Raw genomic sequence first — 26,902 nt, forward strand, 5'->3', positions numbered from 1 at the left:
CTTTCTCTCACCTGCCCTGAGCCAGAGCCATGCAATATGGCGCCAGGTTTGCACCCTGCCCACTCCTCCTATGTTGCCCCCCTACTCCCCCCCTGACACACACACACACACATACAAATACACAAACCACCCACGTGCAGGGCATCATGGGAGGAGGAGCAGCAGCCCCTCCCTCCTCACTCTCTGATTTGTCCTGTTTGAAACAATACAATCCGAAGGGGGTGTGGCCATTGCCCTTAGCAACTGCCCCAAGGCCTAGCAGCACCCCATGAAGTCAGCCTGTGTGAAGCAAAACAAATAAACACAAACCCAAATGGAAATAGGAAAAAGGAAAGCAGGAGAATGCAGGTAACGGAGGTCGAAAACATGTGATGGCAGATCAGGTGCCGTTTGGTGCATCCTTTTTAAAAAGATCATTTAGCATTTTTTAAAGTTTCACACTGAAAACACGTGATGTCAGATCAGGCGTTGTTTGGGGATGAGCAAATAAACCAGGACTGAACCGCAGAGCAATTAGAGACTGTTTGATGCAGAGCAAATTAGCTACTAGATCTTGAGCTTTGAACTTCTTTGTAGTTTCAAATTTTTCTGCACATTTACACTGCTCAAACTTCAGTTTTTTAAAAAGAGCAAAATAAGTCTGGTAGATCTCTAGTAATAAGCATTACACTAACGTATTCTTATCTAGATCCTGGTCTTCTGCCTTTTTTTAGAACTGTACCTATTTCTTGCTGTGGCTCCAGTGCCAAGCGACTGATGCAATGAATGTTGAACTGATGAACAAACCTTCCAGATTCAGGTATGTCCACACATAACCCCAGCCTGGCTGTACCAGAAACAACATCCACAATTTTGGAGTGGGGGGGAATCTGCCCCAATTAATTTATGTTGAGAATGTTTCACCCTGGAGGCTCTTCTTGAGTTTTTGCCAGCAAATGTCAAGCTAAAATCCACAGGAACTTTCCCCCAAGATCTTTGCTGTTAGTATGCACAACCTCATATTGAACTTGCCCGTCAGAAGCTTAGAATGCCAGGCACCCTGTGGATTTTAGCAGCAAAGGAGGCTATTTTAATAATCCCTAAGAAGGAATGTTCATAAATTGGGTGACCTGTTTGTCACTGTTAGTAGCTAGCTTCAGGGTCATTCACTTTTCGTGTCCTCTTGATTTGGTTATTTCTGCTGACAGTGTTTTTCTTTACAATCCATTCCCTAGTGTTATTTGGCAGTGATTAGAAAGGAATGAGGCCAAGAGCAAATGAATGCAGAATAGACATGAATGCAAATCTTAAATATATCAAGTGTGTAAGCATGCACTCTAACTCAATGTTAGTTGTGAATGCAGCATCTTTAATGGGTTCTTGCTTTTGCTATGTTGCTTCTTGCATTCTGCTCAGAAGCTTTTCTGCCTCATATTGGCACAATACCCAAACAGCTTCTTCAAATGCCCAAAGTCTTTGAATTCATTCATTTCATCCCTACAGCTCCTTCTGTTAAATCCTGGAGCCTCACTGTCCTGTGTGATGAAGGCAGACAGCTTCCTTTTGCTAGCATAATCAGCAGCCACTGAATACTCTCTACAAGTATACATTTCCTTTAAGAATTTGTTCATCTGATGTAAATTCATCCAAGTGTTCAGATTCTGACTCTGTTTTTTGAACAATACAAATGAATGAGCTGGACAAGTAAACAGTTGGGTCTCTGTGAAGAGACTCAGTTGAAATATACCCAGTTGAATATGCTATTTTTTATTGAATTGTATATTTGAATTTTTTTGTATACTTCTCTGAAATCCTTTTATTTTAAAAATAAATAAATAAAAACCATACTCGCCTATAAGAAATCATATTTCTCCCATTTATCTCCTGTTTCTTGTAGGATTGCTACAGGGCTCTGATGATAGCCCATTACTTTCTGTACCTCTACACTTTCCCCAGAGATCATGTTAATACATACTCTTCCTCATACCACTTTGTGCTGATGATTCCAAAATCAATTTTTTCACTGGTATGCTCTCTCCCCTTTTGTTCAAATCTATATCTCACATTTTCAGGTCTTGGCTGGGTTTTCCACTATATAAAGTGACATGGGGGTAAGAAATCTGGAATAATGGCTCATCCATACATTGAAGCAACGGTACACAGTGCGGATGTTGTCATTCTGGATAAGTAGCAGTTTGGGATGAGAAGCCTGTACTTCAATGAGTGTCTCCTACACCTGAAACAAAAACAGTAGAAAAGTGTTTTTTAAAAATAAAAAATCTGAGATTTAATGCATAACATTTAGAACATCTGTTTTTCTTGATATAACAAGAACAAGAACATAAAGAACTAAAACGTATTCTCATCTGTTATTGCTTTGTCAAGCAGCAGTTGTTTCTCAAAACAAACTTCTGCCAATATCTAGGTTCATTTCATGGCCAAAGTATGTCTCTCTGTAGGTTTTGCTTTGGATGTTTCTTCTTTCAAGTGTATAACATTTTTAAAAACCAATTCCAAATGCTAAACATCTGATTCTGTTCCTTTTTAGGGGCTCTGATACTTTGAAATTTGCTTTTAGAGACAAACTGTCAAACAGTGAAAGTGGGATCAGATTTATTTTTCATGCCTTTGGTTGAAATCAGTTATATACAACCCATTACTTAAAGATCTGGTTTGCACTACATGGCAACCTACCGATCCCCTTCACTCCCTGCTCTGATTTGTGACTTTAACTTGAAATTTGCGTATCTTCACCATTCCCCCTCACTCCCAGCTCTGCCTTGAGATTTGTGTATCTTACTGCTGTGTAACCCATATGTACAGACAGGGCCAAAAATATTGGAACAAGGATAACTGTTTTGGCAGTTGGCCTCTGTGCACCACCACATTGAAGTTGAAAGGAAACACACCTAGATGGAAGCGAAGTCAGGACTTTCAGCTGTAATTCAAAGGATTTGACAAAAGTGGGGCACTAACCATTCAGGAAGTACAGCCAGTGGCATACACACACACTCATCGTTGGTGGCTCATAAGTCATGGAAGAAACCAACATCATTTAAAACTTAAGGATCGCCTTTAATACCTGGATGAAAATCCTTTGCAGTCAATGACTGCCTGAAGTCGAGAACCCATGGACATGACCAAATGCTGAGTTTCCTCCCTCAAGATGCTTTGCCAGGCCTTTACTGCAGCTGCCTTTAGCTGCTGCTTGTTTGTGGATCTTTCTGCCTTCAGTCTTGCCTTCAGTAAGTGAAAAGTGTGCTCTATTGGGTTGAGATCAGGTGACTGACTTGGCCATTGAAGAACATCCCACTTCTTTGCCTTCAGAAACTCTTGGGTAGCTTTTGCTGTATGTTTTGGGTCATTATCCATCTGCAATATGAAGCAGTGTCCTATGAGTTTGGCAGCATTCGGCTGAATCTGAGCAGAACGTATAGCCCTATACACTTCAGAATTCATCCTGCTGCTTTTATCAGCAGTCAAGTCATCACTAAACACATGTGACCCAGTTCCATCGGCAGCCATACATGCCCATGCCATAACACTGTCTCCACCATGTTTGACAGATGATGTGGTATGCTTTGGATCATGAGCTGTTCCTTTCCTTCTCCATACTTTTCTCTTCCCATCATTCTGGTACAAGTTAATCAGTCCAAAGAATCTTATTCTAGAACTGGGCAGGCTTTTTTAGGTGTTTGCTGGCAAAGGCTAATCTGGCCTTTCTGTTCTTGAGCGTTACCAATAGTTTGCACCTTGTTGTGAAGCCTCTGTATTTACATTCATAAAGTCGTCTCTTGACTGTAGATGTTGACAATGACATGCCTACCTCCACAAGAGCGTTCTTGACCTGGCTAGATGTTGTGAAAGGGTTCCTCTTCACCATGAGCAGAATTCTGCGGTCATCCACTTTAGTTGTCTTCTGTGGTCTTCCAGGCCTTTTGCGGTTGCTGAGCTTGCCAGTTAATTCCTTCTTTTTCAGGATGTTCCAAACTGTTGTGTTGGCCGCTCCCACTGTTTTTGCTATCTCTCTGATGGGTTTATGTTGTTTCCTCAGCCTAATGATGGCTTCCTTCACGCGCATGGACACCTCCTTGGACCTCATGTTGGGAGTTCCAGTGAACAGCTACCAAATGCAAATGTAACACTCAGAACCACCTCCAGGCCTTTTCTCTGCTTGATTGGTCATGGGGCACCCAGGAAACAGGCCACACCTGGCCATGTAGCTGCTTGTCAGCCATTTGTTCCATTACTTATGAGCCACCAACGATGGGTGTGTGAGAATCAGCCACCATGGGTTTGCTGTTGCTAACTCAACAGATGATTGGGCGCTCTGCAGCTTTCCACGGCTTTCCCTTCTCAGTCCCCCACCCCACCAACTTCCAGCATGTACCCCAGGCGCCTTTGTGGCAGAACTTCTCATTTCCTTGATCCCTATATCAGCACCTTTTCTGCAATGGGTCTGCTGGTGCTGCTTGTCAGCCATTTGTTCCATTACTTATGAGCCACCAACGATGGGTGTGTGAGAATGCCACTGGTTGTCCTTCCTGAATGGTTAGTGCCTCACTTTTGTCAAACCCCTTGAATTACAGCTGAAAGTCCTGACTTCGCTCCCATCTGGGTGTGTTTCCTTTCAACTTCAATGTGGTGGTGTACAGTGGCCAATGGCCAAAACAGTTATCCTTGTTCCGATATTTCTGGCCCTGACTATATATCTGACAGCTAACAATGGAGGCCAGGGGAGGGAAGCCACAAGCACGAGGTGGGAGAGGGGGGCAAAGCTGAAAGCAGCTCGCAGTTTCAGGAGGAGGAGCTTTTCATGTGGATGTAATTGGAAGTGAAGCAGCCTTTTAAAAAGTTGGTGTTCACTAGCAAGGCAAGCACTGAAGCATGACATTGACAAGGACATTGACAAGAGGGGGATATTGGTGTGCTGAGTTAAATAGCAGACAGGTGGTCTTGCACACTTGTGCAGCCCCCCCACACACATTTTTTTCAAAAAGTTTCTGAACATGTTACCGTGCTCATAAGGGCTCAGAAAATTACTTCCATTTAGAGATGTGATGTGTGTGTGTGTGTGTGGGGGGGGGGTTCCTGCGGTAGCCAGCAGCACCAGCAGACCCATTGCAGAAAAGGTGCTGATATAGGGATCAAGGAAATGAGAAGTTCTGCCACAAAGGCGCCTGGGGTACATGCTGGAAGTTGGTGGGGTGGGGGACTGAGAAGGGAAAGCCGTGGAAAGCTGCAGAGCGCCCAATCATCTGTTGAGTTAGCAAGTGAACAGCAAACCCATGGTGGCTGATTCGCAGAATGGCTTAGCATGATGTACAAAACTCCCCCAAAGTCTCTTTGTTCACCATGAAATACTCCAGCATATGTTGCTGGCCCAAATAATGCTTTTAAAAACTTAATATCATGCAGAGTGACTATCTGAACATGACAAATAAAGACTTTTTTTGATAGTTCCTACACCAGGTCTTTATATGACACAAGCTGGTGTTCATTTGTAGAGAGAGGGGACCACAGATCCTGGTTGGAAGGGAATTTGATTGTGAACTTAAATAAAAACAAGAAGTTGGGAAACTGTGTGGATAAGAGCCCATATCTTTCAGAGTTGAGCTTTGTCTCATATACAACAAATTCTTCCAGATGAAGGGTTGGGGTAGAAGAACGCTGACCTTATAATAGGGGAAGGACCACGTAGCAGGCAGGAGGCAGGGAACATGTAGCATGCAAAGGGAGCATATAGCACGTGTTCTGCATGCAGAAAGTTCCAGATTCAGTCACTAGCATCTCCAGCTAAAGAGGATGGGGTGATGGGAAATACCTCTGCCTGAGGCCCTGGAGAGCTAATGCCTCTATCAAAGTAGACCAGACTGAGCTAGAGGGACAAATAGTCTGACCTGGTATAAGTCAGCTTTCTATGTGCCTAATATATCAGAGCAGGCATAGCATGGTCCCAGGGCATAGCCTGAAGACACATGCTGTAGCAACATTGCTGAAGTGAAGCAGGTCTGGGTCTGCTCAATGCCTAGATGGAAAAATAGCTGGGAATCCTATGTATGCCATTTTGAATTTCATGGAAGAAAGATGGGATATAAACGTACGTTTGTGCATCAAAAATATAGAAACCAAAATCCAACAATACAGCCAAATATGTCAAGAACTAAGTCAAAGAAGTAGAACTACTAATATCAGCCCTCAAGAAAATACCAGTGGAAAATAAATACTTTTTACTTGCCATCTAAAAGAAAACAGAAATAGCGCTAACTGAATTTCTCTGGGGACGGTGTTCTGAAGGTGGAGCACTATGACTGAGAAGCTTCTGACTCCCATCACCATTCATCACCTCTGAAAATGGGGGTACTTGGAGCAGGGCTTCCATTGATCACTGTAGTGGATGGACAAGTCCATATGGGAGGAGACATATTTCAGATGCTCCAGTCCTGAACCATGTAGAGTTTTGAAGGTGAGAACGAATACTATTATATTAGTGCTGTTACACAGTGATAATTTGTAGTGAAACCTTCTACATCAAACGAGGAACCTTTCTAACAGAACTCACAGTGCAATCCTATACTTGTCTACTCAGAAGTAAAGCTTATTGAACTCAATGGGACTTAAAGGTAAGGGGATATAGGTTTGTAGTTTAAAAGTCCTTCTCAGTAATGACATTTACATAACACTCCCTCCCACAAAGTCTGTGGGCTCATCTCACTGCTGGTCTTTTGGAAGCAGGTCAAAGCCATTCTATTCCAACAGGCCTTTGGAGAATAATTTTAATTCAATTTTTGCACTGGCTGCCCTCTATAACCTCTTAATAGGCTCTAAATATTTTTTTAAAGATTGCATTTAGATGTAATTGTTTTTATTGTTTATTATCATAAGCCACTTTGTGGGTCCACTGGGTGAAAAGGTATAGTAGAAGTGATTAAAATAAATCACTCCTGAAATAAAAACTTTTAAAAGTTTAGGAATATCTATACTACCATTTCTTCACATATCTTAATTTTGTATGTATTGTGGCATATTTAAAGTATATTGTTAGTATTGTGTAATATTGCCTTCCAAGCATAAAATGCATGCAGCAAGCTATTTATATACAACTGTGTAAATAGCTATGATTTCTTAGGAATGCTGTTCTGTTTCTAAAGAAACAGATGTTAATGTAAGATTAAAGCCCCCCGCTCTAACCTGGTGATCCTTGACCAGCTGGGATCCAGACGTTATTATACCCTTGAATTCTTTGCTGAGTTAAACCCTTAAGCTACAAAATAAATGTGATCTTCGCTTGGGTGGGCCACAACATAATTACTGCTGTTACCCAAAGAAATGAAAAGTATATCAGATTAAAAGCTGGCAGTCTCTTTGGAAAGGCCAAAATGGATTCTGGAGACTGCTGGTATTTTGTCACCAATATAACCCTTTCTAGGGTGAATCGCACTGGTGCAGAACATGGGAGCAGAATTTGAAGCACTTTCCCCTTGTGCCAGTGGTAGGGTGGCTATCTGTCTTCTTTTACAGAGGACAGTCCTCTGTTAGAAGGGCTGCAAGGAGACTGCCCTCTATTTTGATGGCATCCTCTATTTGAAGGGCTGTCCAGTTGGAAGTCCAGTATAAAGAATCATCCAAAGGAAGAGCCAGCTATGTAGTGCTGGTGGGTTGCACCGGGTCTGCACTCCTGTCCTTTTATTGGAACCGGCCCCCAGCCGGGTCCCAGTCTGCTGCTGCTGCAGGGGCAGATGCGGCGGGAGGAGGGAGCAGAGGAAGGGAGTGCAGGCGACTGGTGGCTGCCTCTTGCCTACCATGCAGAGCTGGCCAGACAAAGGGGGTGAGAGAGGGAGCCTGAAGAAGCTCTGCAGCCCCAAGGTCACCTACTCTCCTCCTCAGTACGGGAGGAGGGAGAAAAGAGGCACATGGGAGCAAAGCCCCCTTCCCTCTCCTCAGCACCCCCTATTCTCCTCCTCAGCCCTCGCCTTCCACCCCCCGAGCAGCCACCACACCTCGCAACTCGACCATCCCCAGACAGCCCCTCAGCTTCCTGCCCCCTTTCCCACCCCGTTGCCCACCCCGCTCCGTGCGTGCGTGCCCAGTAGGCTGCATGAGGTTTGCCACCGTTCTCTTCTCCTCCTCTACCCTCATCATCCTGCAGCACCCACCACCCGTTCAGGGCTGCTGCTGCTGGCCATGGCAGCAGCAGGAGCAGGCGTGGGGCTGCTGCTGCCATGGTCTGTTGCTCACGTGTGGCGTTTGGTGTGTGTGGCAGAGGGATACTAGTGGGCTTGAGTGCAGACGTTAGCAGGGGATCATGTTTTAGCACCACACAGTGGAAAGTTTTCACCTGCTGTTTGTTTACACATCAAGCTTGTCCTTCAAGGCGCAGGAGGGGGGCTGGGGTTGGATCCAACCCCTCTGGTTGACAGTACGATCTTAGGCTTGTTTACTTGGAAGTAAGTCCCAATGTGTTCAGAGGAGCTTACTCCCCGAGTGAGTGTAGTTACGCTTGTAGCCTTGTAGGGCAATCCTGTTTGTCTGTTCAGAAGTGCCATTATGTTCAATAGGATTTACTCCCAAATAAGTGTGTATAGGATTGCAGCGTTAAACGAGTTGTGGGTCACTGTGGACTAAGTTCCATTTATTTTAATGGGGCATTGCTTCACATCTGGTTGCAATGGCTCTTCATAATAATAATTAATAAATATACTATGATTATATTATTATTGTTACATGTTTCTTGAATTAAAAAGGACTAACCAAATAATATTTTCTAGCAAGTTGCTGGACATGACTTTGTGTGTGTGTGTGTGTTTTCTTTTCAAATGGACCTTTTAATAATTCTGAATTAGGGTGACCAGATACTCCAAACAAAGTAAGTCACTGAAAGCTCATTTGTATTGTATAATCTTACAAGGTTGTATAATTTGAGAAGGGGGCATAGCTGTGAGGGGGTGTGGCTGGAACTATCATGAAGGGACCCTGCACTTCTGAATTTCCGACTACACGACTGAGAATTGCTGGGCCTTGAAGCTGCCCATCGACAGCACCAGACTGAGCAAGGCACACAGGTCACCTGATCACAGTCTTCCACACGGTTCACACGATCAAGAAAGCCACCGTGGCCGCAGATGTCCATACTAACACTTGGATGGGGCACAGGGGGGTGGGCAGAATCAGGGCCAAGGGGAACCACGTATTATTGGGGGCAGGCTACAGGGGTATCCCTGCAGCCCCTTTCTATAGACTTTGCCCCTTCACACAAGTGAAGGGGTTGTGTGTGCGTAACTGGGAGTGGAGGGGTTGTGTGTGCAATGGAGAAATATTGATTGATTTGTAATTAAAGCAAATAGATTGTGTGGTATGTCAGAGTTTTCCACCATTTTTCAGAGGGACTGGATGACTCTGCCAAAGAAAAGTGGACAAACATGGAAGAAGAGGAGACATTTTGCTGGGATAGGAACAATACTTAATATTCCCTCCACAGTACAGTCCTATCTACTCCCATAACAAGATGTGGGTTCACCCAGGGATTTTTCATTTTCCTTGAGGATAAAAGTTTCATTTTCTAAAGTTGTATTAATTGTAATCAAGACTTTTCTGACTTGGAGGGGCTGAAACTGGGATTTCCCCTGACATCTGCTCAAGAAGTGTTTTTAAAAGTCTTGCTCTAACCCACCCTGATTGCTGATTTCTTGAAGCAAGAATTAACCCCTCCTGTTCTGGGTATGAGAGGCAATCAGCTGAATGAGCAACTTAATATGGATAGAAGTAGCAGCACAAGAGGTATCGCAGCGTAAAGGGGATTTCTGCTTACTTTCAGCTTAACAATTCTGTTGAGTTATTGCTAATGCTATTCTTTTTAACAAGCCATGAATAAGGTGGAGGACTGCACTTCTGTCAGGCCTACTTTTTCGAAGAGGAAAGCTATAATTGTAATATCTTTCCCATTGTAATGTCTCTTTACTGCATTCTCAATAGATGATCTATGAAGCTAGCTATATATCAGCTATGCCAATTAGGTTATTCTCTCATTAGATGTCTTCTGTGTACAATTACAAAAGGGTGTTGTCTCCAGATCCACCAGAAAGCCATTTTAATAAAATTTTCCATTGATGTGATAAGACGGAAATGAGGAATTTCCTTACTAAGGACCTGCTTTTCCAAGTGGTTGGTTTGGGATGAATAAGGGTGTGTGCAGGCAGTTTTTCTTTTTTGCTTATTTTAGTTTGTTTTGCTTTATCTTATCCCACCATTCCTCCAAGTAGCTCAGATATTTTACCTAATTATGAAAAGGTGAGAGAGAAAGTGTATTGGATTAGGGCTGGAAAGACCTGATCTCAACTCCACTGCTTGACTGTAAAGCTCAGTGGGTGGCCTTGGGCAGGTCACTGTCTCTCAGCCTAACCTACCTCACAGGGTTGCTGTGAAGATAAAATGTAGGTGGGGGAGAACCATACACCCACCCTGAGATCCGTGGAGGAAGGGCGGGATACAAATGAAAGAAAGAGTCATAATAAGGAAATAACAGCCGTGCAAGTTCTTAATCACCTTCTCACTTCGGGTGCTTCCAGATGAGGCTTTTATTGTGCAATCACCCTGCCTCATTCATGGAATTTTAGAGGGGGGAGAGGTTTCGAGAAGACAACAACATCTACTTGTAACCCTCCCATGTTGTCCCACCACTTCTTCCATTTTTTTTTCTTACAGAAGAAAATTTGTTAGGGAATTAAAGATGAAATAGTTAGACAATGCCTTCCACTTGGTAGTATTAAGATCCCTCTATCTGGAAGCACCCTTAATCCCTTTGAAGAATTATGTAAAGAATATAGAGTGCTGAGCAAAGTTGTTTGAAAAACAAATTCTAAGCATCATTAGTTACCTGATATTGATTTATTCTGCTTCTTTAGGAACAAAGATAAAGAACAATTGGGTTGGTGTAAAGCAGGATGTAAACAACACTAAAGGAGATTTAGCCTTTATGTGTGTGCAACAGGCAAAAGTCAGGGCTACTGGTCAGAGAAATGGAACTTGTCAAACAGTAAGAGCTAAAATGTGACTATGGGTGTGAAAGCAGTTGCTGCGTGCAATCACAAAAATATTTTATTCCTCCAGCACCTGGAACATCATCTGACCCATATGAAACAATACAGAGACATGAAAAAATCATGGAGGAGAAAATTGGCCCTCAGTCTCTCTAAATAACTCTCCTGTCCAATGTAAAATAGAACTAGAACTTATTCATCACAAAGAGGAATAGGATTTGTTGGACCATAGTGCTCCCATTCTGTTTCCACTGAGGTTACCTGCATCTCTAGGTTGTGATATTATAAATAATTGCACAGTGTAAGGATTACAACTCTGAGCTGAAACATCAGCTGAATGTTTTGTGGATGGAGTATAGCTGTGTGGTAGATACCTGCCAGGCTAAGGTCTCTCTATTTTACACCCTTCTCTGGGTGCCCCTGCCAAATGAAGTGAGGAGGGTGATTACTAAAGAGAGGGCCTTTTCAGTGGTGGCTCCCCAGTTGTAGAATGCCTTCCCCAGAGAGGCTTGCCTGGCATCTATGTTGTGGCCTTTTCAGCACCAGGTGGAGATCTTTTTATTCTCCCAGGCTTTTTTAGTCATTCAGCTTTTAAGAACTGTGCTTTTTGGATTGCTGCTGGGTTTTACTTTGGTTCTATTCTCTTTTACATTTTGACAGGAAGTTTTATTATATTTTCATATTGTATGATTTTAAGTTTTATCTTGTGAATGGCCCAGAGAGCTTTGCTATTGATACATACTAAATTACAAATGTAATAAATAAATAAACAAATAAAAGAGTACACGCTTTGCACACAGAAAATCCTACATTCAAACTCTAGCACCTCCAACTGAGGGATGTTAGGTAGGAGGGATAGGAAAGGCCTCTGTCAGTCAGGGTAGACAGGGCTGGATAGAAGGCAGACTGTGGTCCACTGGTAGATCATCTACCATCTTCTGGGTGTTTTGCAAACAACGTTGGAATAGGTGGCCTTCAACTGATCAAGCATGGTACGTCTGGGTTCTTAAGCATACTCAGGATGACTCATCACAATAAGTTCTGTCTTAACTCTTATGTCTTACAAACCCTCGCTTTGCAATGTTTAACACACAGTAGTGGACATGGGGGCAGCTCCCCCCCCCGACAATGCTACCGGGAATGACGCTGAGTCAGGGTTGGATTGGTAAAGAAGAAGTTGAAAGGAAAAGTCAAGGGGGGGGGGTCACATCTCTCCAGAATCCTTGGGAGTTACTCAAAATCACAATAATTGAAACTCAGCTCGAATGTATACCACGGATCCAAGATATCACCATCATGGTTAACAAGCAGTGTCAAGGGAGCTATTAAAGAAAAGAGGGCTTCCTTCAGAAAGTGGAAGTGTTGCCCAAATGAGGACAAAAAGGAACACAGACTTGTACAAAAGAAATGCAAGAAGACAATAAGGGATGCCAAAAAAAAAAGATATTGAGGAACACATTGCTAGTGATATTAAGACCAACAATAAAACATTAAAGAAGCAGAAAATCAGCTAGGGAGGTGATTGGACCTTTGGCTGAGATGAGAATTAAAAGAGTTCTAAAGAAAGATAAAGAGACTGCAGAGAAGCTGAATGAATTCCTTGCATCAGTCTGCAGAAGATGTAGGGTAGATTAATCATAATTTAATAATAATAATAATACATATGCCTGAACTTACATTTTCAGGAAGGCAGTCTGAGCAACTGAGGCAAATATTGGTGACAAGAGATGAAGTTGTAGACCTTCGTGACAAACTGAAAATAAACAAATCACTAGGTTCAGTTCATATCTGTCCAAGAGTTCTTAGAAGGTAGCATGGAGAAATCAGTAGAGGCTGAAGCAGAAATCATCACTATGGTACAGTACTTACCAATATCCATGGAAAAACAGAGAGATTCAGCAATGAATGAAGACATCATGCTTCAAAGACTGAAACTCACGATATTACAGGGCTGGCCAGAAACAAAAGCCTACATACCGCAAGAGATAACACTGTTTTTCCAGATATGAGATGAGTTGTGTGAACAGAATGGCATAATAACCTGCTCAGAAAGAACTGTGATACCAGAATCTCTTCAGAGAGAAATCATGCACAAAGTGCATTAATCTGTGGATTGAAGGGTATCTTTGATGGACCAGAGAGGCAGTCTCCTGGTTAGGAATAATTAAACAACTGAAGACATTTATGGAGAAATGTGAACTGTGCAGGTCCATGGAAGATCACCAACCCAAAGGTGTGGATTTGTTGACTGGGCAAACAAGGAATATGTGATACCTGTAAATTACTTTTCAAATTTTCTGGAGATAAAACTATTTTCCAGATATCTCTGCCAGAACAGAGAGACACAAGATAAAAGCACAGTTTGTGCAATGTGGGATACCGGACACTGTGTACTCAGATAATGGGCCCCAGTTTGTTGTGGGGAAATTCCAGAAATTAAGCAAAGTGCGGGATTTTGATCACATCACTTAATTTTCTAGGGAATCGTCCCAGGAACCAGAGGAAAATGGCAGGACTGGTCCTCTGGTTAGGAGGGCCCTGAATAAAACACTGACTGTCCACCCCTGCAAGGAGGTAGCCTGTGCCTTATTCTCATCAGAAACCTCTGCCATACATTGAAGGTCCAAAGGCTGGGGGGTTGTAAGGCCTTGGGCCTGAACCAAGCTATCAGTAGTTTTAGTGGGGTTTAGATGATTCATAATGCTCTCTGACTTTGGTCAGTTGGCTGCTGTGTTCCCTAACAGGCCTCTTGATTTACCAGGATGAATCAAAGGTCGATAGTGCGGCCTCAGCGCATTCCATACTAACGAGCTGAGGTGTCTTATCAAGATGTGCCTGGGAAGTGAGGCTTGTTTGCCTTAAAGCTGCTGGGAAAGTTCCCTTCTGACCAAGCACTGTTAGTCTATACTGGGAATGAATGCTAATTTATGCTTGCTGTTGTCATGCTTCCTCACTGATAACATGTATGGTATAAAACCCATCTTACCCCATGGCTCTTGGTTCAGAGAAGCTGTCTGATCCAACCATTGGGTACACCTGTGTGCTGACTGTACTCAATAAAGTATCTCCTTGTAAGTAAACCTGGATCTGATTTATCACTATCTTGGCACCTCTAAATTAAGAGTTCGAAGCCTACTGCAGGGGCAATATGGGGGTCATGTCACCAATAAACAGGGGGCTATTAGAACCAGGGACCAATCTACCAGAGGTCTTCTAGATCAAGAGCCACAGGGCACAGTGAGGGTTCAGCCCCTAACAAAACAGGACAGAGACCAGCACAAAGCAACAGTAAAACAAGCTAACCAATGATCACATAAAGTAGAGATGGACAGTGGATGAATACTGAGATGTAATAGAAGACATCCATGGAAAACAACAGAAGTATAAGGTGATGCCATGAATTCTGAATAAGGGATGAGCATGTAACCAGCAGAGTGTCCAGCATGAGCAGTCAGGCATGAAGTCCTTGTCATGTGTTGACCAGGCATCAAAGGATAGTCCAGGGGAAAGAAATGCAGAGGAAGTGGCTGCATCAATGGCGCACCCTGAGACTAAAGTAGAGCAAAATATAGGTTGGCAGCTAAAGGATGTCATCACTGAACCCAGACACATTCAAAGGGGGTGAGTTATTAAAAGACCTGAACACTGTGTGTAATGTTCCAGTTCATTTCCTTACTTTTTAAAAGAGAAGGGATGTAACAATATGAAAGAGCCAGTAGTTATAGGCTGAGTGCGTTGTGCTTCCCCAGACAAACCAGAAACTAGTTAAAAGCAACATCCACTTCCTTTGGCCTGAAGAGAGAGAGGCCAGAGATTAAGAGCTCTGTAAAACCATTACTTAAATGAAATTTAACATTTAGAAAGAGTTTGATGCTGTAAGCAATTCCACAATCTGGAAACAGGTGAGCTCTTCTCAAGAACAGAAATTACCCATGCAGAGTGAGCCAATGTTCTTAATAGCTCTTCTTAACAATACTCACATCTTACCTACGGCCTTTTCTAATCTCTTTATGGAAGAGATTTTTAAAAGTACACACTGCGGAAAACCGGATCCTATTTTCCCACTACACCAAAGTTTCCAGTTGTTAGGAAAGCCTGATTGCATGTGAAGAGGAAGCTGGCAATTGCAGTGTTTCCACTTTCCCCTTGTTTCCATCAAGTTTTTATCACATAGTTTGGCTTCTTGTAGAGAACTTGGAAAAACAGGCCTAATAAAAATGAAAGAGGTGTTTGATAGCATATGTTCTAATGAATCATCTAACCAATCATTTGTGGGAGATGCTGAAATTAGACAAAATACCAGAAAATATGTTGTGGCATTCCATTCCACCTTGGCAGGGGACAGACAGACTAGTAACCTCACAGGAATCTGCTATTACTAACTCGTTTTGTATGACTCGTATAACACTAGAATGTGTAAATCATCCTCCACATCTCCATATTGTACATATTAAAGCATAAATCAAGTGTTTTTTCCCCATGACAAATGCACAAGGTAATTATAGTTAGTCTCAGTTTTAAATAACAGACCCACATCAGGCAAGGAAATGCACAATGGATTGTAAGAGTCCAAAATTACAGAAAGCCACACCATGCGGAGTGGTCTCATTACACTGCCTAATCCTCCTGCAGAAAAGGATTTATCTAAAGGATATTTTAAAGAAGGCTGCACAACTCTTCCTCATTCATAGCTCTTATTAAGGATTGCTTGGTAAAGTGTCCAGTAACTCCTTAACATTTCCAGGTGTCTGACAATGAAAACAGTATTTTTAATATGGTCATTTCCAGTAAAAAAGTAAAATACGCATTTTAAAAATTAGTCTGATTTTCTATGCAGCAATCTGACATGAAAAATAACTGGGCTGCTGAATGAAGGATATGGTAGGAGGAGATCAAAGCACTGCCTCTTGAATCCCAGAAACTAGAGGACATTGTTAATGTTGTTGTTTTGTGCAGGGCTCTGGGGGGTCCTAAACATCCTCACTCTGTGCACCATGGCACCCAAGAATACCCTGCATATGATTACACAGCATGTGCAGGAAACTGCAGGCTGCATATAAGCAATGCTTGTCCTCACAGCAGGTTAAACAATGCAGCACATAGAAACAAAAGTACAGAAGGCAGCTGACCCCTGAGGACAGGACACCCCTGAGACATTGTGGGGAAATTAAAATACTTGCCACTGAATGATTCAGGCTGAATTAGTCTGGGATCACTATTTTTTGGTTGATGAGCAGTATCTATATATATCCCTTTGATCTGGATTATTTTAGAGTTGCATTTGGAATAAGTGTAATCATTTTTATTTTGGGCAATTTCACTCCTTTCATTTCCCGCTGTCATATGTAAATGTTGAATTAAAGGCTCAAGAATGATTCTATTCATATATATTCAGAAATAAATTCCACTGAGTTTGGCAAGGCCCTTGGCAACACTCCCACATGGTTTCTTTAAAAGCAGTGAAGCTTCCCCCCCCCCCCCGCACCCAATGGAACCAGCAAAGTTTCTTCTCCCCAACTCCCCAAGGGCAGCAGTAAGGGCAGTGGAGCCACGGGAGCCAGCAAAACCCTCCCCCAACCAGGTAGCAAAGGCAAGTCCTCTAATGGCTCTGAACACCTCCCCTTCCCTTGTTGAGAGGGTGCTAGCAGCAGCAAAAGAGCTGGTCTTGCCATCAAGTGCTGCTGCTGCACCCACCATTCTAATCCCCCTGCGTTGTGGTGCTCTGAGCCTTTCTACACAAGGCATTTTCTGTGCACTCATGATTCCTTGTAGCGTGCGGGTGTTTTACACGATGTCATCCTCCTCCAGGGTCTCTCCCGCGCTTTGAAACCATTATAGTGGGGTGGGTGGGTGTCTAACAAGGTAAGTCTGGTATTCCTGTGGCAGCATGAGAACCTGGTGTATTTGCGCGATTCCACTATACCACATCACCACCTAGCTGTGTAATGGAACATAGAGAAAGGCAGAGAAAGACATCCCCCCCCCCCGAAAGAACATGTGTAAAGGAGCCAAGATTAATCCCACAAAGAATCCGTAAGTAGAAGCCTCATGTAGAAAAGCCCATTGTGGGGGAATTAAAATGGTGTGTGCAGCAACAGCACTTGTCAGTCAGTACAGCTTTCTTGCTGCTGGTGGCACCCGTTTTATCAAGGTAAGGGAATGAAAAAGAAGGGAGGTAGAATGAGGCAGTGAATTGATGGGCCCTTCAGGGGGCTCAGGCTTTCAACAAATGCCCAAAGATGCTGACCCCTGACACAGTGTGGGTAGGATTGTAACCTCACTCTGACAGACATTTAGACTTCTATTACTATTTTAAGAATTAATCCTATTTGGCTGAAAATCCCATTTCTTTTTCACCACCACCATTGCCAATGTTTTCTTTGACATTTTCAGCAGAAGTATCTCTGTGGCCATATAATAAGTAATGTTAACAGTAATAAATTATAGTCATAGTAACTATTTCCAGAATACATTCTAGTTAATTCTCTGGAATCTTAGGATATGACTGTACCATCTCTCCCCCGCCCCCCGTGTGTGCGTGTGTTTCGCACCTCAAATATTTATTTCTATACTGCCCAATAGCCGAAGCTCTCTGGGCAGTTCACAAATAAATTGTGTAGTCCACACTGCATCCTGTATACTGTCCTGATAGTTCTCCATTCCAGGATTTTTATTCTGATAGTACTTCATAAAACAGATACTAACAATTACATCACATTCCTTATGCGTGTTTCAGCACAATCGTATGCATGTCTACTCAGAGGTAAGTTCCATTGAATTTAATAAGATTTACTACCAGGTAAGTGTGCATAGGACTGCAGCATTAGGTAGATATTCCATAATCCCTCATTCCAGCCATTGTCTCTGCTGCTTCAACTCCGCTATTAAAGTACTGCCCCCTTTTCTTTCTAATTTCTTTGTTGACATTAACACTGAACATTTGTACTCATTTGTACTGGCAGACATCTCCATGTTTTTGGTCTTGAGCAGATATGGACAATTTTAAGCCATTTGGTAATGAGGCTAATTTAGAGAAATACTTGTATCATCTAATTGAATTGTGCATAGTACTGTGTAGTAGTACATAAAGCTCTGATGTTATTAATATTTCAGGCCATAATACGGTAACTGGAATCATTCAGAGATTTATCATCACTTTCTGTAATGTAACTGAACAATGTGGAATGGACGCAGAGCCAGTAGCTGCTCTAGCATGGCCGTCTGGTAAGATGCCGTTCTTTGAAAGTCTGCCTTTATCAGGGCCGGTCCTGGATATTTTGCTGCTGAATCCCATCCCCGACACCTCATATAATTCTCCCCTTCTTCCCCTCTATAGTAGCGTACACCTGACCTGGCATGCTCATGTACAGAGGGTGGCCATGTGTCCTCTTTTATAGAGGACAGTCCTCTATTTGAAGGGATGCCACAGGACTGTCATCTGTTTTGAACGTGTTCTGTCTTCTATTGGAAGGGCTGTCCAGTCTAAGTCTGGTTTAAAAATAAAGAGCCATCAGGAGGAAGAGCTGGGCCTTGAAGTTACCCATCAACAGCACCTGGGCAGCAGACTGAACAAGGCACACAGGTCACTTGGTCACAGCATTCCACACTGTGGTGAGATGCACTGTATTTCTATTAAACTATAATAATTATTTCCAAATTTGCATCTATACACATAAATTAGCATATGCAAATTTTATGCAGATTAATGTCACTTTTTGACAATTCATAAGCGGCCCCCTAAACACCACCAAGCTGGTGAGGTTTACCACAGGGGATTGTAGCACACAATCTCACTTTGTGCAGGGAACCCAGCCAGCTCTGAAGCAGTAGTGCATGACATTCTCTTGCCATTTTTTACATCCCTGAGTGACCTGCATAAAGGGAGAGTGCAGTGGATGGGTACAAAATTTGCTGCTTCCAAATTTGTCTCCCAAGCTGCTCCCTGAAGCAGGACCTTCAGTATGCTTCATCGTCAGGCCAGCCTTTGCCTTTGGAAGACATTTCTAAATGGCGCAATCCTATGCATATTTAGGCAGAAAAAAGGCCTACAACTCCCAGCATGTCGGCTGGGGCACGTTGGGAATTATAGGAAGTCTTATTTTTTACCCAACATTTGCTATTTTAAGCGTGAAAAGGAAAATAATATTTTAATGTAAGACTGAGATACTGTTTAAACAGCAAAACACTAGATATGTTTGGATCTCTTAACATGGGAATGGATGGTGAAAAAATTCAGGAACAGGGTTTATTGTTAGTCATCATTTATTTATCTTGCATTCCGTTATTCTCTGTCCTCAGCCCACGCTTGGTTTTGGAATCAGTTTTACAGACATTACAGATAGTGGTGTGTGTAGGATCTTTTATTTTTGTGGGTTTTCTGCAGCTACTCCTGCTAATGACCTACACTTTTCTTATACAAAACTCATTGTGGGTTCTGACATCAGTTTCACAGATGACGTTCAGTCACAAGAATGAGTCTGGAATTGTATTAGCAGGAGGAGGTGGAGAGGGAAATCAGACAACTGCTGTAGAAACACTGGATAGAAAAAAGTTGCATTTGCTCTGAGGAGAGCTGTTGTGTTATTATGCCATTGAATCCAGATAACAAAAGCTTAGTAGGCAGGTCTTTAGAGGCAAATCAATAAATTGATAAGGGTCAGAGAGCCCAGTGAATGGTCTGGGAGTATCTAATGCTGCTTTATTGCTGAAGTCATGCAACTGGTCAGTTCCTTAGATGCGGGATGCTGAAAACCCCATGTAAGTGTGAGCTATAAGTATAATGAATATTTTAATACAAAACTTGATAAGGGACAACTCACATAATTGTGTGGAGAAATGCCCTTGTGAACTGGGCTGTACTCAAAGAGAGCTGTCATAGTTTTTACAGTGGCGGCTGTTAAAAACAGGATGGCTGTGATTGGAAATTGCTCCTGGCAGGTACTACTATAGCCTGATTCACACTAGCCTTACTCCACTCACCTGTACAATTGCATGGAGGAACAGTGTGAACCTATCCTAAGTCTTTTGTGAATGCAAGCAGAAAATCCTCATCTTTAATCCCATATTAAGGAAATATAATCTAGGTGTTTCTTGGTGTAGTGACTGAATAGCAAAGATCCTAGTTTTGACAGAGACTTAATAGGATAATTCACAGCACAATCCTGTGCATGTCTACTCAGAAGGAAATCTCATTGAGATCAATGGCACTTAAACCCAGGTAGGTGCATATAGGACTGCAGCCATAAAACCTATCCGGCTCTACCTACTAGCCTTTACGGTTATGATCAAATGCATGCACAGATTAGGAGGCCTCATCACTTCTGTAAATCATATATTACTGAAAGATGATGACTAAACTCTTGGCATGCACTAGCTGTCTGAATAATAGTCACAGAAGAATCATGACATTAGTGAAAACATATGTTGTTATAAAGAGATCCTTAAACACAAACAGCATTTTGATAATAATTGTAATAATATGAATGTACTGCCCTTCACTGTAGCCTCTAGGGGAGAATCTCTTGAGTAGTTAAGATCTATTGTAGAAGGAGACTTTCTGAACATTTCACCTTTTCTAGGAACCAGTGTTCAACTACTTTAGGAGGTAACTCCCATTTTAAGATTGGGGAGAGGCGAATATTTTGTCTGTCTAGTGCAGGGGTGGGTATTTTTCTTTCTGTTGAGGACCGCATCCTCTCAGGGGTAATTTGGTAGGGGCTGCATACTGGCAGTGCGCAGGGCGGTGGCAAGGCCAGAGCCAAAAGTGGGCAGAAACACCCCTTTTCTTTCTTTCTGCCAGCCCCCTCTTCTCTCTGTTTCTCTCTCACACAAACTTTCCAACACCAGAGATCTGAATTGATTGCTTGCAGATGGCTTTTGAAATTAGGCAGAGAGCCACATCCTAGAGCCACAGGTTGTCCACCCCCGGTCTAGTGTCTACTGGAGCTACTAGTTGGTTAGAAATCAAACCTCTCTTATTCCTCTGAATATTGGAATATTGAGATCAGTAATTCTTTGTATTCTACTAGAGGAAAAAAGTGCATTCGAGAAAGATAAACACTGATTTACTTTCTAGCTTTCCTTTCTTCCCATCCTGCTTCTGTTAAATCCATTACATTCTTAATCGTCAATTTACTCATGGGACACCCCTGACTTTTTGAGATAATTATGACACTGAGGACCTCTACTAGTCCCAGACCCAAATGTACAAAAGTGCATATCCTCCACTCATGTGACTCCTGCCAATAAAATGGGGCCTAGTCAGTTTCTCTGGGCCAAGCTGGATGTGACTCTATTCATACCTTTAGCCCTTGCAGGGATTCTTTTCTTTCAATAAATAGCCAGCTCTGGGGAGCAAACTGGATTGGAGCTATGGCATGTTGGGAGCAGGGCTTTAACCCCATTATGATCCTGCTCCAAATTGGGGTGGGGGGTCTGCACTTGCTATTTGCAGTGGGAAGAAAGCTTGCATTGGTGCCAGTGGGAAATTTCTTCCCATTGAAAACAGCAGCCCCCAATTCAAATCACACAAAGTCTGAAAGCATGAATACTATTACATGTAGTTTGGCCCTCAGATCTCTCCCTAGGAAATATACCTACTTGCTCCCCCACCAAGACCTCCCAGTTTCCTGTTTCTTGCCACCCAGTGAAAATCCCCTATGAATGCCAGAGCTTACTCAATTCTGATTTGGAAAAAAATGGAGACTTAAGCCCAAAGTAAACCTGATCACAGCACACCCTGTGTTACAATTGGGTTGTTGGCAAATCCTATAAAGTGGGTGGGACAATTTAAAGTTAGGGATTAGAGAGGCCACTGAATACATCTCTAGGCTATGTTCCTCCCTGAAGCCACCTTTCTCCAGCAGTTTTTCCCCCAGTGGGGCTCAGAAACCAGAAGTAACCCCCGCTGGGGGTAGGGTGGGCTAACTTCCTGTAACTATATGGGTGTAATGCGTCCTATGCATGTTTAGACAAAAAAAGTCCTACAACTCCCATCATTACCCAGCGAGCCATGCTCTCTGGGAGGGATGCTGGGAGTTGTAGGACATTTTTCTGTCTAAACATGCATAGGATTGTGCCCTAAATTAACTTCCAAAACTTTGAAAATTCCCTTAATCACAAGATCTTCGCTGAGAGGTTGGCAACAATATAAAATTTAGTTCAGAGCATGTTGGGCATGGCCTTACCAGAGTTCATTACTTTTAAATCCTATTAATTTCAATGGGAGAGTTAAACATTGAGCTGAATGAGACTTAAAAGTGCTTAATTTTCGCTTGGATTGTGGTAGTTCTTTTGAGGTATCTTGGATACATAATCTGCAGCTACACTTTGATTTCAAATTTGTTCAAGTGTCTCCTTGGTTCCATAACTACAGGATTTGATTCCAACCCCCCACCTCACCCCCATGCCAGGACTTCATATCTAGCCTCCAGTGATCACACTATCTGCATGGCATTGCTATATTATGCTTCAGCATGTTTCATTCAGTCCCCCAAGCTGTGGCTGTAAAAACTTATTTGTATAGAAGATCCTACATTCTTCAGGTTCTTGTAATGCTGATTAGAATGTGCATCTAAGATCAGTATTATATCTCTCTACTACACCTTAAAATGCAGACATACTGATTCAACACACCTTTTACCTTGTCCCATATTTAGGGAATGGTTTACAGTGCAGCAGGACTAACATGTTGTTAGTTTGCCATCATTTTGTATGTCTGAAACATATAATCTCAAATGAACCTTTATTCATTTACTTTCAGATAGAGCAGGAGCTTGTTGGGAATGGATAAAACTTGTAACTATCAGGCTTTACAGTAATCAAACCTGCGCAATGTGATGCTTCGATAGCTAGAAAAATAATTAGTAACATAAAGAGTTTTAGGGCACAATCCTATCTAGATAGGCAGCCACCTCCAAAGTTGGAGGCAACCGCCTATCCAAAGCAAGGCAGGAGAAGCATGGGGGGATCGTTCCCTCTGCGCCTCCCCTGCCCTGCTTTTTCTGCTAGACAGCTGTTTTTGGCTGTCTAGCCGTGGAGGGTGGGGGCTGAGCGGGAGAGGAGGCTACTCTCCCTGCCCCGGAACGCCCCGCCCCTTTTCAGCCACTCCACGCTCCCCTTGTGGAGGGAGGTCAGTTTTCCAGGAACTGACCTTGGAGTGTGGGCTCCGAAGTTGGTTCCCGGAAAACAGCATATCCTATGGCCGTCTAGCTGCTGTCCAGCGGCCATAGGATTGCTTCCTTCCTTGCCCTTGAAGTCTGCTGATATGATGTACAGCTTTGACTATTATGCGGACCCTATACTACAAAAACAAACTTGATTATCAAGTATTGAAAATAAACAATTTGATAATTGCAACAATTGTCTGATAGATGGTGGATCAATTTTATAGACTCATAAACACACTGCATAACCTAAGTCTACTTCTACACTTTTATTATTTAATCAATAGGGAGTTTGCAGGTAAAAAAAATAAAAAAGGGAAGTAAATATCTGCATGCACTTTTACATGTGGCTAGTTTCTGCTCTGTATGAAGCTGCCTAATTTAGAACTGCCACCCTTTTATGGGCAGAGTCTCTCTAGCCTTTAGCCACTGCAAGACAGGCAGAAATCAATAAATAAAGCTCTTCTTGCATGGAGATAATAATAGAAAAACCCACATCTGTTGATTTCTTTCTCTCATGCAACTCTTAACAGCAGTAACTCTAGAAATTATAAATGAGATTCTGGTAACCTATAGTTTGCACTAGTGTATGTATACACCAGTACCTAACACAGTCCTCAGTGAGATTTCATGTACATGCAGTTCTGCTCTGTACCATGTCGACTAGAATCCAGCTCTCTACTCCAATCCTTTTATTTAGACAGTTAAACTTTAGTTTAAGGGTAACTCTTATGATTATCAGTGTGTATGGAAATCTAAAATCATGGGTTTTATAAGAAAATAAACTTCCGTTTAAAAGCAAAAGAAGCCCAGTCCCAAACACCTTACATGCCTGTAACTTTCAAGGATAATAACAGCGAAAGCCCTGGTGCATATTTATTATTTACCCTTTTGATGTAGAATTTATTCTCAATCCCAGGTTTTTTACTTTGGGCCACATGGAGTAACAATAAAGAAGAGAGCATGGGGAAGAACTTTCTGCCCTCATGACTAAATAACCACACACAGCTTCCATACATCTGAGAGTTAGGATAGGTTTCCCGGGAAGTTCTGATCCTCAGCACCTTTTATTTTAGAAATTAAACACTGCCAAAAGTCATATCCTTTTTCTGGCAAGGTTCCGGTACCTTTAACATCTACATGGGATACAGAAATTCAGTTAGCGAAGCGGCCTCCATTCCTGCATCCCCATGCCAGGAAAAGCTGCAACCATCTAACTTCTGTCCGCCATGTGGTTGTTAAAGGCATGGGGGTTTTGCTAGAAGTACCACGGACCTTGCCTGCACCCCCAGGCACAATAGGGTAGGGGATTACTGTGAGCTCTAGCAAGCGCTAATAGGCTTGCCACCCTTTTTACTGGCCTTGCCCCTATCCTGCTTATGCAGAAATCTAGCATAATCCTAGCATGGAAAAGAGTGTTGATAAAAGCAGCCTGGGACTATGGGATCTGTCAATATCATCATCTGAGGCCTTGCTCCAGGTACCTCCTTCTTCAGAAGTTAGGCAGATGGCTACTGAAGATAGGACCTTCTCTGGGGTGGCATCCTGCTTCTTAAATTCTCTCCCCACATATTTGGCTTGTTGCCAACATTACTAACCTTTAGGAAAACTGGGTCTCTGATGGTAAATGATATGGTTCTGCTGCCATATCTCTGTTGTTTTACAGGGCTTGGGTTATTTTGGGCTGTATTGTTTAGGTTGTTCATTGCAATATTTTTGTTTCAGTTGTTGTCAGCTGCAGTGAAGATCCAACCTGGAGGGAAGGTGGGTTAGAAATGTTAATGACCAATGCTTCACTTCTCCTGAGAATCCAGTTCCTATTAAATATACAGAACGCCACCCCGTTTTTTTTTGTTTTGTTTTTGAAGACGCCAACTTTACTGCTCCCCGCCTTGAGCTGTGTGACAAGCAGAAATTCAGCTGGGGAGGCTTTTCCTGGCATGGCATTTCTGCTCCAGGGGTGCAGAGGAGCCCCGCCAGGGGAAGAAAAATAAAGTTAGCGATCCTGTCGGGCGTGTTATTAGGGGTGCGGGAGAATGGCTGCCTAGGGGCTTGGGCGGGGGCGCGTACCGCGACTGTGCCCTGGGTCGTCCCTACAGGAACACGCAGTCGAGCGAGCGCGGCTCTCCTCCGCCTGAGTCTGGGCGCGTCGGATGCCTCACGGCCGGTGCTCGTGTGAAAAGTCCTCGTGGCCGGCCGGGCAGCCCCGCCACCTCCCTCCCTCCCGCCCAGCAGGCGCTCTTTTCTCTCTCTCCCAGCCAGCCAGTCACTCCGCGCCTGAACTGAGGCGCGGCGGCGGCGCGCCCGGAGTCTCCCCCCTCTTCCTCCTCGCAGACGGACGAGAGGGATTGACTTGCCGGCTGCGGCTCCCGGGAGTTGTTGAGCGCTGCCTGCCGGCGACGGCCATGGCCTCAGGCGGCGGGCGGAGGGGCCGGGAGCGGGTGGAGCCTGCGGCGGGGGACGACGAGGAGCTGCCCGTGTACCTGGCGCGCCCGGGCACCGCCGACCAAGTGCCCCGCCAGAAGTATGGCGGGATGTTCTGCAGCGTGGAGGGCGCCTTCGAGAGCAAGACGCTGGACTTCGGGGCGCTCAGCGTCGGGCAGCGCGGAGCTCGCCGCGCCCCGTCGCGGCAGCAGGAGCCGCCGCCGCAGCAACACCCCCCGGCGGCGCCCGCGGAGGAGCCCCCGGCCAGCGGCGTCGAAATCCGGGCCGCCTCAGGCAAAGAGCGGCTGCAAAACCTCGGCCACGAGGATTGCAAGGTGAGGGGGGCGGGGAGGCGGGGACGCTGCCTCGAAGGCGCCGGCCCTCCTCGCAGCCCGGCGCTGCGTGGGCGCGAGGCATGGAGGGACCCGGGGCTCTGGCCCCCGAGGGTGCGGGTGGCATTGAAAGGGTGACTCAGCGGGGTGGGGGAAGCAACGATGTGGCGAGGCAGCGGGGAGGGAGACTGGCGGCCCGCTTCGAAGGGGGGGTCCTAGCCCTCTTCTGTGGCGGCTTACTCGGAAGTAAAGCCCCGCTGCCTTCGAGAAGGTTGGAGCGTGTCTGCCGCCTTCCCCCAGAGGCACGTCAGACCTTGGCGTCGTCTGAGAAACGTTCGGGTCGTTCACGAGCATCTTTTAAACATCTTGTCCTCGTAAAGCTGCGAAGTGTTAAGATTCAACGGAGAAGTTAAAATCGGGCTGCACGAGTACTTGGCCTCACGGTTTCATGGCCTGTTCCACGGTTGCTGTGGTGGTAGTGGTGACGATGGCTGTTACTACGGTTACTGTGAGAGAGAGAGAGAGAGAGACCCCTAGCCTTTTCTCTCTCTCCTGAAGAATAAACTTAGCGACTTAATGAAGTGTGCGTGCGATATCTTATAAAACACATGATGTTTAGGAATCCTCTTGTGCTGTATTTCCTGGCTGGCCGCAGTCAGCCCTTGTAGGCTACAAGTAAAAAAAAATAAAATCGTGGTGTAGGGATCTGAGAAGCAGCACTGACTACAATAAGTTCAGGGCTGCCTAGGGCTTAATTGTAGAAGTCACATGATCATATTGTAATTATTATTCACCACCATTGTGAATGAATCCGTTACTCATTCTAGCCAAGTATATGTTATATCTTCATTCTTGCTCACAGAGGTTGTGGTTAACCAAGAGGAGGCTCTACAACTTTCTTCTGTTTCTTTTCAAGAGAAAGAGGGAGAGACAGCTCTTTGCCATCAGCCTCTACTGCACAAACTGT

General features: G+C 43.8%; 1 protein-coding gene and 2 long non-coding RNA genes across 4 annotated transcripts in view; 2 read left to right on the plus strand and 1 right to left on the minus strand.

The window, feature by feature from the left end:
- Positions 1 to 214: 214 nt before the first annotated feature.
- LOC146354377 (uncharacterized) lies at positions 215 to 1,802 on the plus strand. Its single transcript, XR_014788374.1, has 3 exons — positions 215 to 348; positions 714 to 799; positions 1,483 to 1,802. It is a non-coding gene; the product is annotated as an uncharacterized LOC146354377 (long non-coding RNA).
- On the minus strand, positions 1,331 to 26,445 carry LOC146354378 (uncharacterized). Of its 2 annotated transcripts, none has more exons than XR_014788378.1 (4): positions 26,176 to 26,445; positions 24,778 to 24,932; positions 12,693 to 12,768; positions 1,331 to 2,215 (listed from the first exon to the last, which is right to left on the minus strand). It is a non-coding gene; the product is annotated as an uncharacterized LOC146354378 (long non-coding RNA). The 2 variants fall into 2 exon arrangements; XR_014788379.1 differs by lacking the exon at positions 26,176 to 26,445 and adding an exon at positions 25,250 to 25,429.
- Positions 25,510 to 26,902, plus strand: part of DPYSL3 (dihydropyrimidinase like 3) — a 106,491-nt gene continuing 105,098 nt past the window's right edge. Inside the window, exon 1 of the mRNA XM_084838719.1 lies at positions 25,510 to 25,938. Coding sequence (XP_084694845.1) covers positions 25,585 to 25,938 — 354 coding nt within the window. The 5' untranslated portion in view covers positions 25,510 to 25,584. The remainder of the gene's footprint in view (positions 25,939 to 26,902) is intronic.

This window comes from Heloderma suspectum, chromosome 2, assembly GCF_057233095.1.
Source record: "Heloderma suspectum isolate Gila_16-S chromosome 2, 16-S_ref, whole genome shotgun sequence".
Taxonomy (NCBI): Eukaryota; Metazoa; Chordata; class Lepidosauria; order Squamata; family Helodermatidae; genus Heloderma; species Heloderma suspectum.